The sequence below is a fragment of the Neodiprion fabricii genome, chromosome 6, assembly GCF_021155785.1.
Source record: "Neodiprion fabricii isolate iyNeoFabr1 chromosome 6, iyNeoFabr1.1, whole genome shotgun sequence".
In the NCBI taxonomy this organism is placed as follows: domain Eukaryota; kingdom Metazoa; phylum Arthropoda; class Insecta; order Hymenoptera; family Diprionidae; genus Neodiprion; species Neodiprion fabricii.
Window position 1 is genome coordinate 22,565,453 of NC_060244.1, and position 13,569 is coordinate 22,579,021.

Sequence of the window (13,569 nt, forward strand, 5' to 3'; positions counted from 1 at the left end):
ATGAAATGTGAAGACTAAAATCATTATACATCGTATCATATCATCATACATCATACATCATCATACATCACATCATACATCATCATACCTAGTATTACAGTTCGAAACCAAAGTTTGAATTTTCGGATGTTCGGAAAGTGACGTCACCAATCTAAAATCGGCTAGCCGAGTTCCTCAGTCTGGTAACAACCGCGCAGTAGAGCGGACGGTTGAGAGTCGCGCTCCGCAAACTTCGAGTACCGGGTTCTCAACCTCCCGGATCCCGCGCTTCTGGTCCGCTACGTATTTCGGGTACCGGGTTCTCAACCTCCCGGATCCCGCGCTTCGGGTCCGCTACGCGGTGAAACTCGACTTCCAGGATAAACGCTCCGTGGTTCCTGGTTCATGTTTACAATAAATTATTTCAATTCGTTTTTCGCGCAACCTCAAATTCGGTACCTGTCAGTCCGCTAATAAAATTTCTCGGCTTCCAGGATAAGCGCTCCGTGGTTCCTGGTTCATGTTTACAATAAATTATTTCAATTCGTTTTTCGCGCAACCCCAAATTCGGTACCTGTCAGTCCGCTGATAAAATTTCTCGACTTCCAGGATAAGCGCTCCGTGGTTCCTGGTTCATGTTTACAATAAATTATTTCAATTCGTTTTTCGCGCAACCCCAAATTCGGTAGCTGTCAGTCCGCTAATACAATTTCTCGACTTCCAGGATAAGCACTCCGTGGTTCCTGGTTCATGTTTACAATAAATTATTTCAATTCGTTTTTCGCGCAACCCCAAATTCGGTACCTGTCAGTCCGCTGATAAAATTTCTCGACTTCCAGGATAAGCGCTCCGTGGTTCCTGGTTCATGTTTACAATAAATTATTTCAATTCGTTTTTCGCGCAACCCCAAATTCGGTACCTGTCAGTCCGCTGATAAAATTTCTCGACTTCCAGGATAAGCGCTCCGTGGTTCCTGGTTCATGTTTACAATAAATTATTTCAATTCGTTTTTCGCGCAACCCCAAATTCGGTAGCTGTCAGTCCGCTAATAAAATTTCTCGACTTCCAGGATAAGCGCTCCGTGGTTCCTGGTTCATGTTTACAATAAATTATTTCAATTCGTTTTTCGCGCAACCCCAAATTCGGTACCTGTCAGTCCGCTGATAAAATTTCTCGACTTCCAGGATAAGCGCTCCGTGGTTCCTGGTTCATGTTTACAATGAATTATTTCAATTCGTTTTTCGCGCAACCCCAAATTCGGTAGCTGTCAGTCCGCTAATAAAATTTCTCGACTTCCAGGATAAGCGCTCCGTGGTTCCTGGTTCATGTTTACAATAAATTATTTCAATTCGTTTTTCGCGCAACCCCAAATTCGGTACCTGTCAGTCCGCTGATAAAATTTCTCGACTTCCAGGATAAGCGCTCCGTGGTTCCTGGTTCATGTTTACAATAAATTATTTCAGTTCGTTTTTCGCGCAACCCCAAATTCGGTAGCTGTCAGTCCGCTAATAAAATTTCTTGACTTCCAGGATAAGCGCTCCGTGGTTCCTGGTTCATGTTTACAATAAATTATTTCAATTCGTTTTTCGCGCAACCCCAAATTCGGTACCTGTCAGTCCGCTAATAAAATTTCTATAACTTTACAATCTTCTCATAATCTTTTTGGTAAAATATGTCGATAAAAAAATTATATCAAACCTTACACATTATTTTTGATTTGTTCTTACGCTGAGAATATTTATTAGTATTCGAGGTATAACCTGAGGTGGTTAAAGGTGGTCGGAGGTGGACGAGGAGGAGGACGAGGAGGACGAGGATTTGTGCTGAGTGAGTAAAACACTTTTATAATATTTGATGGCAATTGTAATTATATTTCATCTGAAATATTACAAACTTGTCACGTTTACAATAAATTATTTCAATTCATTATTCGCGCAAGCACACATTCAGTAGCTATGAATAACCTTATACAATTTATCATATTATTGATCAATTAATTAATATTCTTATAATATTTAATGGCAATTGTAATTATATTTCATCTGAAATACTACAAACTTGTCACGTTTACAATAAATTATTTCAATTCATTATTCGCGCAAGCACACATTCAGTAGCTATGAATAACCTTATACAATTTATCATATTATTGATCAATTAATTAATATTCTTATAATATTTAATGGCAATTGTAATTATATTTCATCTGAAATACTACAAACTTGTCACGTTTACAATAAATTATTTCAATTCATTTTTCGTGCAACCACATATTCAGTAGCCATGAATAATCTTATACAAATTACTATGTTATCAATTAATTAATTAATTACATCATTCCTTACACAATATTTTTGATGTGTTCCTATACTAAAAATATTCATTTCTATTCCAGGTATCACCCGAGGTGGTCGGAGGTGGACGAGGAGGAGGACGAGCTGGACGAGGAGGAGGACCAGGTGGACGAGGAGGAGGACGAGGTGGACGAGGAGGAGGCGGGGTGGGTCGTGGGAGAGGACCTCTCCTCTCCTCAGAGGAGAGGAGGGGGAGGGGGAAGGGCAGGAAAGGGGGAGTGGTGGGCGGGAAGGCGGAAGGGAAGGGAAGGGAAGGGTTGGGAAGGGGCGGGGAGGGGAGGGGAGGGTGGAGGGGAGGGGGGGAGGGAGGGATGGTGGGAGGGAGGGAGGAGGGGAGGGCGGGAGGGAGGGTGGGCGGGTGGGAGGGCGCGGAAGAGGGGGGGGGGGGGTATACTACTCTATTGTCTTCAACGAGCTTGCATCGACATCCGTCCTCCACTCTCTCCCTCCCTCCCTCCCTCCCTCCCTCCCTCCCTCCCGCCCACCCTCCCTCCCTCCCTCCCTCCCGCCATCCCTCTCCCCCCCCCCTCCCCTCCACCCTCCCCGCCCCTTCCCAACCCTTCCCTTCCCTTCCCTTCCCCCTCCCCGCCCACCACTTCCCCTTCCCTGCCCTTCCCCCTCCCCCTCCTCTCCTCTGAGGAGAGGAGAGGTCCTCTCCCACGACCCACCCCGCCTCCTCCTCGTCCACCTCGTCCTCCTCCTCGTCCACCTGGTCCTCCTCCTCGTCCAGCTCGTCCTCCTCCTCGTCCACCTCCGACCACCTCGGGTGATACCTGGAATAGAAATGAATATTTTTAGTATAGGAACACATCAAAAATATTGTGTAAGGAATGATGTAATTAATTAATTAATTAATAACATAGTAATTTGTATAAGATTATTCATGGCTACTGAATATGTGGTTGCACGAAAAATGAATTGAAATAATTTATTGTAAACGTGACAAGTTTGTAGTATTTCAGATGAAATATAATTACAATTGCCATTAAATATTATAAGAATATTAATTAATTGATCAATAATATGATAAATTGTATAAGGTTATTCATAGCTACTGAATATGTGCTTGCGCGAATAATGAATTGAAATAATTTATTGTAAACGTGACAAGTTTGTAGTATTTCAGATGAAATATAATTACAATTGCCATTAAATATTATAAGAATATTAATTAATTGATCAATAATATGATAAATTGTATAAGGTTATTCATAGATACTGAATATGTGCTTGCGCGAATAATGAATTGAAATAATTTATTGTAAACGTGACAAGTTTGTAATATTTCAGATGAAATATAATTACAATTGCCATTAAATATTATAAGAATATTAATTAATTGATCAATAATATGATAAATTGTATAAGGTTATTCATAGATACTGAATATGTGCTTGCGCGAATAATGAATTGAAATAATTTATTGTAAACGTGACAAGTTTGTAATATTTCAGATGAAATATAATTACAATTGCCATCAAATATTATAAAAGTGTTTTACTCACTCAGCACAAATCCTCGTCCTCCTCGTCCTCCTCCTCGTCCACCTCCGACCACCTTCAACCACCTCAGGTTATACCTCGAATACTAATAAATATTCTCAGCGTGAGAACAAATCAAAAATAATGTGTAAGGTTTGATATAATTTTTTTATCGACATATTTTACCAAAAAGATTATGAGAAGATTGTAAAGTTATAGAAATTTTATTAGCGGACTGACAGGTACCGAATTTGGGGTTGCGCGAAAAACGAATTGAAATAATTTATTGTAAACATGAACCAGGAACCACGGAGCGCTTATCCTGGAAGTCGAGAAATTTTATTAGCTGACTGACAGCTACCGAATTTGGGGTTGCGCGAAAAACGAATTGAAATAATTTATTGTAAACATGAACCAGGAACCACGGAGCGCTTATCCTGGAAGCCGAGAAATTTTATTAGCGGACTGACAGCTACCGAATTTGAGGTTGCGCGAAAAACGAATTGAAATAATTCATTGTAAACATGAACCAGGAACCACGGAGCGCTTATCCTGGAAGTCGAGAAATTTTATTAGCGGACTGACAGCTACCGAATTTGGGGTTGCGCGAAAAACGAATTGAAATAATTTATTGTAAACATGAACCAGGAACCACGGAGCGCTTATCCTGGAAGTCGAGAAATTTTATTAGCCGACCGACAGGTACCGAATTTGGGGTTGCGCGAAAAACGAATTGAAATAATTTATTGTAAACATGAACCAGGAACCACGGAGCGCTTATCCTGGAAGCCGAGAAATTTTATTAGCGGACTGACAGCTACCGAATTTGAGGTTGCGCGAAAAACGAATTGAAATAATTTATTGTAAACATGAACCAGGAACCACGGAGCGCTTATCCTGGAAGTCAAGAAATTTTATTAGCGGACTGACAGCTACCGAATTTGGGGTTGCGCGAAAAACGAACTGAAATAATTTATTGTAAACATGAACCAGGAACCACGGAGCGCTTATCCTGGAAGTCGAGAAATTTTATCAGCGGACTGACAGGTACCGAATTTGGGGTTGCGCGAAAAACGAATTGAAATAATTTATTGTAAACATGAACCAGGAACCACGGAGCGCTTATCCTGGAAGTCGAGAAATTTTATCAGCGGACTGACAGGTACCGAATTTGGGGTTGCGCGAAAAACGAATTGAAATAATTTATTGTAAACATGAACCAGGAACCACGGAGTGCTTATCCTGGAAGTCGAGAAATTGTATTAGCGGACTGACAGCTACCGAATTTGGGGTTGCGCGAAAAACGAATTGAAATAATTTATTGTAAACATGAACCAGGAACCACGGAGCGCTTATCCTGGAAGTCGAGAAATTTTATCAGCGGACTGACAGGTACCGAATTTGGGGTTGCGCGAAAAACGAATTGAAATAATTTATTGTAAACATGAACCAGGAACCACGGAGCGCTTATCCTGGAAGCCGAGAAATTTTATTAGCGGACTGACAGGTACCGAATTTGAGGTTGCGCGAAAAACGAATTGAAATAATTTATTGTAAACATGAACCAGGAACCACGGAGCGTTTATCCTGGAAGTCGAGTTTCACCGCGTAGCGGACCCGAAGCGCGGGATCCGGGAGGTTGAGAACCCGGTACCCGAAATACGTAGCGGACCAGAAGCGCGGGATCCGGGAGGTTGAGAACCCGGTACTCGAAGTTTGCGGAGCGCGACTCTCAACCGTCCGCTCTACTGCGCGGTTGTTACCAGACTGAGGAACTCGGCTAGCCGATTTTAGATTGGTGACGTCACTTTCCGAACATCCGAAAATTCAAACTTTGGTTTCGAACTGTAATACTAGGTATGATGATGTATGATGTGATGTATGATGATGTATGATGTACGATGATATGATACGATGTATAATGATTTTAGTCTTCACATTTCATACAAGGAATACGCACCTTGTCTTTCCTTCCGATTCCAGACTCAAGCGGCCAGGCCCTTCGATGGTCAGCCGTTGACTGAAGATATATCCTTCAGTTAACGGCTCAGCTGATAACGCTGCCGTTCTGCGACAGTTGGATGATGAAAAATTTTGCTCGTATCTTTCAAATGTGTGTTAAAATACACTCGAAGTGTTAAGAAGCTTCGTTCTTTCTCTCCCTATCACCTTTTTAGGCCTTTAAATCACTACGCAGCGTTAAATACTGTCTCATATACGAAGCATCCATTTCATCTCGTTCAAAATTAGCGCATCCGTGATGTATTACAGTTACTCTGAATTTTTTTCCATCCGAATACTTTTCGAAAAACAATTTTCCTTCTCTACCCAACGTAGATACTTCACTCTCGACTAGCTAGAACAGCGTTTTGATTATATGCCTACGAAAATTCAAGATCGAGAGAGCAAATGAAAAGTTGTTGGAATAATTATGAATACTAATGTTATGGAATACATCGAGCGCGCGTCGAATAGAATTCCATTTCGAAGTGAACAATTCTTCTCTTTTCATATAATAGCTAATCTAGTAATATAGGTAAATAGGATGGTTGGAGGTGTTCGGAAATGGTAGGACATTTCAAAAGTTAAAGTCGACGATGATCCGGTGCATCAATTTTATCGTTACAGATTTTCTTTCCCCATGAGGCATAGAGTATTCAACAACGATAATGCAGTCCGTAAAATTCATCATTCATCTCTGTCTGGAAAGCTGATTCGCAAGGCGTGGTATTCTAGATATGTCAAAACTAAGCTAGCGGCACGTGTTTGCATTGTTAGAAAAATACCCGTACTCTACATACACTGTTTCTAATCTTTTGCTACATTTGGTTTAATCCCCATGCTTCCACAGTACGAATAATCGGAAATGTTTTTGATTATCCATAATGAAATAAAAGAAGTAACAAAGCTTAAATTTATTGTTGAAGCTTTAATGAATACATCAAACTGCGGTCGAATCAATTCATTCATTATTTGCACATGACCTCTGTATATTTCATAAATTATTCCTAAATACATTGAAACATATGTATTTATAATGAAATATCATGCAATGGACTGTGTAAACTATAAACTATAATTTCTATCAAATAGCTGCATTTATATTAATTAACAGGGCTTTGAGACTCAGTTAAGTTGGTTCTAGATTTTTGCCATCGTATGTAGGACATTGGGTTACAAGAACAAATGCGAATTACGAAGAACTCCGTATTAGAGATAAGGATATTTTAGTTCAAGTATACCTTTACACAGAAATCCGTATGTGAATATACTAAAACCTCTGTGTTTATTGTAAAAATCTAGTTTTAAATATATGTATATCTAGTTAAAAAAATATGTATATGTATACTTATGCATGTGTATATACATATATACACATACATGTACATAAATAATTGCCAAGAAATTAGAAACACTCAAAACTTGTCGCAAATAGAGTAAAACGTAAGGTTAATAATATACAAATTACACAAGCGCACCATAAAACGTGGCAAGGGTAATCCTAGTGCAGTGATTGTATAAACTGAAGAAATATACATTTACATATACATGATATAAATTAATAGTCTAGAAAAGAGTATTTAGAGAGCTTATCTAATTCCAATCTTGTCACAATAGATCATTAGCATAATCAATATACGGTTAAAGCTGTATTAGCTACATTCACTATTAGAGATAATATTTTTTATCCATTTTTATAGTTATTTAATTTCTTGTACAACAATTTTTCAAATTTCACTGCAAAATGCCCAACGAGTTCTCGTAGTGCAAATACGAGTCCAATTACTTTACGGATGGCATTACATTGATTTTTGCCTTCTCGCGTCGAGTTATAAATACAGAGAAATCTCAATGAGAGCTCATTTCTATAAGATTTATTGTAGTGCTATATTCGTAGCTGTACCTGTTATTCTATATTATATACTGTCCTAAATTTTAAACACACAGCACAACAATGGCTGAAAGCACAATGGCAAGAAGAGAGGAGCAATTCGCATCCTAATAAATCTTTTCTTCTTTATACGTAGCACAGCGATGTCACGTCGGAGGATATGTACTAGTGGATCACTAGGTGGGGCACAGAACTGAAACATAATTATGTTGAAAATCTTCAACATCTCTTACAGAAAGTAGGTACGTTGCCAGACCTTATATACCAACAATGAATATTCATAGATGGTATATTTATAAATACTTACAAAAGTGAATTGAAATAATTTATTGTAAACATGACAAATTTGAAAACTTGTAAACGAAATATAATTACAATTGTCATTAAATATTATCAAACTGTTTTACTCACCGTGCACAAATCCTCGTTCACCTTGTTCTCCTCGTCTTCCTCGTCCTCCGCCTTGTCCATCTCCGACCACCTCCAACAACCACTGATAACCACCTCGGGTAATACCTTAAATAGTAATAAATATTTTCAGTATAAGAACACATCATAAATATTGTGTAAGGATTAATATAATTAAATAATTGATAGTAGAATAAACTTCACTAGCACATTTATAGCTACTGAATTTGTGCTTGCGCGAAAAATGAATTGAAATATTTTATTGTAAACATGACAAGTTTGAAATATTTTAGATGAAATATAATTGCAATTGCCATCAAATATTATAAAAGTGTTTCACTCACCGAGCACAAATCCTCGTCCTCCTCGTCCACCTTGTTTTCCTCATCTTTCTCGTCCTCCTCCTCGTCCACCTCCGACCACCGCCAACCGCCCCCAACAACCACCAATAACCACCAATAACCACCTCAGGTTATACCTTGAATAGTAATAAATATTTTTAGTATAAGAACACATCATAAATATTGTGTAAGGATTAATATAATTAAATAATTGATAGTAGAATAAACTTCACTAGCACATTTATAGCTACTGAATTTGTGCTTGCGCGAAAAATGAATTGAAATATTTTATTGTAAACATGACAAGTTTGAAATATTTCAGATGAAATATAATTACAATTGTTATCAAATATTATAATGTTTTACTCACCGAGCACAAATCCTCGTCCTCCTCGTCCACCTTGTTCTCCTCCTCTTTCTCGTCCTCCTCCTCGTCCACCTCCAACCACCTCCAACAACCAAAAACAACCACTTCGGGGTATACCTCGAATACTAAGAAATATTTCCAGTATCAAAACACATCAAAAGCATTGTGTAAGGATTATTATAATTTCTGTATTGACACATTTTAACAAGGGGATTATGAGAAAATTATAAAAAATTGTAGAAATTTTATTAGCGCAATGAGAGCTACTGAATTTGAGCTTACGCAAAAAAATGAATTGAAATAATTCATCGTAAACATGAAACAGGAACCACGGAGCGCTAGGTCGACGGTCACCACATTAAGAACTTGGACAGCCAGAACTACGGAGCGCTTTTTCTGGACGTCAAGATCCATCAGGTGGACGACCTGAACAGCCCGAACTACGGAAAATTAGTCCTAAAGGTCAAAAGTCACCGGATCAAGGACCTGGATAGCCAGAACTACGGAGCCCTTGTCCTGGAAGTCGAGTTGCACCAAGAAGCGGACCCGGACCGCAGAATCCAGGAGGTAAAGAACCCGGTACTCGAAATCTGCGGAGCGCGATTCTCATCCGTCCGCTCTACTGCGCGGTTGTTTCCAGACTGAGGAATTTTGGCGGTCGACGATTGCTATGGATCGATGACGTCGAGGGAAAAAAAATTTGGGTGACGTCATTTTGTGAACATCCGAGCATTCAAACATTGGTTTCGAAGTTTAATACTATGTATGATGATGTATGATGTGATGTATGATGATGTATGATGTATGATGATATGATACGATGTATAATGATTTTAGTCTTCACATTTCATACAAGAAATATGCACCTTGTCTTTCCTGCCGATTCCAGACTCAAGCGGCACGTTGACTTAAGAAGATTGCCAAAAACATCCAGAAATGGAGCATTTTGAAGCTCGTCAACAGTAGGTGAGGGATGGTACGGCGATCTGTCGTATAGAAATTTTCCCCTGTACCGAATCAAATAACGTCGTAACCACCATGGGCGAGTCGGTATCCGTGGCTGTCTGCTGGGACAACCTTTAGTCATGATATATAGATATATTTCAACTGAACGAACTTTTCGAGGGCTTGCACTTAGCAACTTAGCAATTTTTTTTACCTAGCCTAAACGTTTTAAGACTCCTACTTGCATCATTCACTAAAAATGTATGAAGACTGTTAACCACGTACGAATTGCATCATTCTGCAATTGCGGCTCAATTTTACAGTAGAATCACCTCCAATCCTAGTCAGACCAGGAAAAGCACTACGAAGAACAACCCAGGCTAGCAGTATTTACATATGTTTATTATCTTTAGTCATGGCTCAATACTTCTGGCAACGCAGCTACAACTCTGTTTTCAAATTTTCCGCCTCGCATTACGTGATACTGTGTTCGTGAGGATATTCAACGCTGTGTCTTCTCATATCCATAGACTAGTGGGCAACCCACGTGCAACAGTTGTAGCCTTGTGTAGTGGACTGTTAATAAAAAGTTCCCAAGTGAGATAACTTTCTGTGATTATTCCATACATTTTTCCGCTACCCTCCATCACAAACGTCGTCTTTCACAATTATCAATAATAATGCGATACAACTGCGGCGGCAGAAACAGCAAGAAGTATGGGGTAAGGAAAGCGGGAAGAAGATCAAGTTAAGGGGGGAAACCAGTTTAAACCGATCGAAAAATCGTCTTTTTTTTTATTGCATGAATCGTTAGTATAACTATTCAAGAATATGTGGTCAAAATTTCAAAGCAAAATTCCCATTAGTTCGAATGCATTGAGCATTTAATTTCTTTCATTGCCAGTCCAAGAAAAGGTAAGTCCCCGCAGTGGCGCGAGTATTCAACTGTTGCCAACTTAAGGCGTAGCTGCGAGGGCTGCGAGGCAGGTTGCCCACTGAACTCTACACACATACAATGTATAAAAAAAAATCCTTACAACAGCAAAATCACTGAAACACTTGTAAACATGTATGTGTCAATCATAAAATGAATCCGGATAGTCATGAATATACTATCATATGTAGAATAAATGACGTATATACAAATTAATTCAGAAGTTGATTACATTTTCGTATAGATAAAAATTATGTGGAAGCCAGATATTCAAATCATTTTGTATTTTGATCTCTGAATAATCTGCAGTTCCGACCTGGCGGTCAACGTTTTTATGCGAGATAGTCGCTGGAAGCCGCTGTGAGTGCGACAGGATCGTACCAGCTTCAAACACGACTATCTCTCTCTCACCACGTCTGGAACGCCACCTGGATGTTATGTGAAAAATGTCACCATATTCGTAGTCAGAGATTGTGCTCCTTTCTAATGTTCCGTGATTGTTACCTATCTCTTGATCTTCACACTTTTCTAAGCTTAGCCGGCGTTAGAAGAAAATCGTCCGAGGTCGGTGTGGACCGCGGAGAGGCAGTGGTCAGCAGTGGTGGTGTGGATAGTGTGAAGCTGTCAGAATTTGACGCTTGTGAAGCTGGCGATAATAGATTGATAAGCCGGATTTGCAATTCGTCGATTGTCGTATGAAATTGCGGTATTCCTAGGTGTATTTTTGCTCATTTATTGTTACTCTGGGTAAGCATCAGTGTTATCAATATTTCACCAGAATTTGAATAAGGATATCCGCATATCCGCATAAGATGGGACACTTTTGGTCAATTGGCTTGATAATTTTCGTACTGACTGTGGTTCTCTTGGCTGTCAAACAGTTCTTTTGGCACGGCCGGCAAAAGCAAATCAGAAACAAACATGTCGTGGTAAGTCTGAGTGCATCTATTTATCATCACATAGATGATTGTAGAACAACTGGTAGTCGTCCCTACCACACCTCATTTGAAACGTATCAAACAAAATGTAAATATATTCACTGTGAAACACATTCGAGACATTCGCAAGTTGCCGGAAAATGTTACAGCTGTATTGATTCTTCTTAAATTTTCATTGTACCTACTTATTGTCAACTCAGTTTTCGTTCAGTTCTGTTTTTTGAACAGTAATTGGTTCACTAATTGGTTTCAAAATACTATGTAAGCTTGTTTTAAGCGCATAATTGGAAACAGTCAACATCTCACAAGAATAACACATTATGTGTAGCTAATGATATGAAGTATGACAAAGCAATGCTACATCAATGATAAGAAATTCAAAATAGGTAATTATCACTCTGTATAACTCACTTTATTTATTGCGTTAAAGGTTACCGGAGGCTCTAGCGGCATTGGAAAATGTATTGCAATAGACGCAGCTCGTCGAGGAGCGCACGTCACGATAATAGCAAGAGACCTGAAAAAGTTGGAAGCGGCCAAGCACGAAATATTGCAGGCATGCAAACACAAAGATGTGCAGAAGGTGGAGTGCGTATCTTTAGACATTGGAAGCAATTATGAAAATGTTGAGAAAACTTTCAACACCATCGAACGCACCATTGGTCCCATCTACATGCTGATTAACTGTGCAGGCACAGCTATCTGTGGAAAAATCGAAGACACTACAGTTGACAATCTAAAACACATGATTAATCTCAATTTCATGGGAACATATTATTGCATTAAGGCTGTAATATCACGTATGAAGAGTGCCAATGAAGGAATCATAGTGCTGACATCGTCACAAGCTGGTCTCTTGGGTAGGTGCTTCAAAATCGGCGGAAAATATTGGCATTTCAATTGCAATTCAAAGTTCAATAGCCAATCAGTATAAATTTTTGATTGTCTGAAACAAAATCATCGGTTATCATCTTCTTTTGTTCTTTTGTTCCACAGGTATCTTTGGTTTCTCAGCATATGGGAGCACAAAGTTTGCCCTTCGAGGCTTGGCAGAAAGCCTGGCAATGGAAGTAGCGCCCCATAATATTTCAGTGACGCTATCCTTCCCTCCAGATACTGACACTCCAGGATTTTCAATTGAAGAACAAAATAAGCCCTTGGAAACTAAGTTAATATCCGCAGGATCGGGGCTTTTCACACCTGAAGCCGTTGCTGAGCAACTGATGAAGGATTCTCTGGTCAGTATTTTTAGTTTTATCTCTTCAATCACAACTCATTCTTATCGTGAACAAATTTTAGTTGAAGAAAATTTTTTAAAATGATCACCTTTATCTCAGTTTCACCCAGTTTAATCTCCGTCTTTTTACACAGAGTGGGAAATTTTTCTCAACGATAGGCCTAGACGGTTTCATCTTGGTCACACTCTGCGCAGGGATGTCCCCATTCTCTTCGATCTATGAATTATTGCTGCAATCATTACTGGCAGGAATACTGAGACTAGTTGGAGCCTGCTACCTAATTTCATTCCAAAAAATTATTTTAGACTGTATGAAGAATCGTGACAAAAACAAGAAATCAGAGTAAATATATCATGTATCCAATGAAAATGAACTCTTGGTTCCGTTTTTCTCTTGATTCTTACAATGCATAATTGATACTGAATATTTGAAACGCCTTCTTGTTACGAAGGGATAGGTATTTATTTTTAACAGACAAACTGTATTAGTTTTATATTATATGTGTATTCATACCCGATATATTGCGCAAAACTATGGCTCGTTTAGAAAGAGTGCACAAAATATAGGTTCGTCAAACAGTATATATTTATCCGTATTTTTTATATTGGTACAAATGTTTGTGTCTACTTCGTCAATGAATAAACAAAATTATTTTCTCTGATATTTATGGTGTAATTTAACAAGTCCTCAAT

The 13,569-nt window shown here is 39.0% G+C and overlaps 1 protein-coding gene and 1 long non-coding RNA gene across 2 annotated transcripts; one reads left to right on the forward strand and one right to left on the reverse strand.

The window, feature by feature from the left end:
• Positions 1–8,456: 8,456 nt before the first annotated feature.
• On the reverse strand, positions 8,457–9,722 carry LOC124184452. The gene is made up of 3 exons (XR_006871202.1): positions 9,689–9,722; positions 8,826–9,490; positions 8,457–8,592 (listed from the first exon to the last, which is right to left on the reverse strand). It is a non-coding gene; the product is annotated as an uncharacterized LOC124184452 (long non-coding RNA).
• A 1,427-nt stretch (positions 9,723–11,149) lies between these two features.
• LOC124184547 (3-ketodihydrosphingosine reductase) lies at positions 11,150–13,538 on the forward strand. Its single transcript, XM_046574363.1, has 4 exons — positions 11,150–11,630; positions 12,070–12,499; positions 12,636–12,877; positions 13,011–13,538. The coding sequence occupies exons 1-4, from the start codon at positions 11,514–11,516 to the stop codon at positions 13,221–13,223; spliced, it is 1,002 nt and encodes a 333-aa protein (XP_046430319.1). The 5' UTR covers positions 11,150–11,513; the 3' UTR covers positions 13,224–13,538.
• The last annotated feature ends 31 nt before the right edge of the window (positions 13,539–13,569 follow it).

What these genes read in the sequence shown, in the direction of transcription:
- LOC124184547 (XM_046574363.1), top strand. Translation starts at nt 11,514, where the DNA reads ATGGGACACTTTTGGTCAATTGGCTTGATAATTTTCGTACTGACTGTG. An exon ending in TCAGAAACAAACATGTCGTG is followed by an intron (nt 11,631 to 12,069) that starts GTAAGTCTGAGT and finishes ATTGCGTTAAAG; the next exon opens with GTTACCGGAGGCTCTAGCGG. An exon ending in GTCACAAGCTGGTCTCTTGG is followed by an intron (nt 12,500 to 12,635) that starts GTAGGTGCTTCA and finishes TTTGTTCCACAG; the next exon opens with GTATCTTTGGTTTCTCAGCA.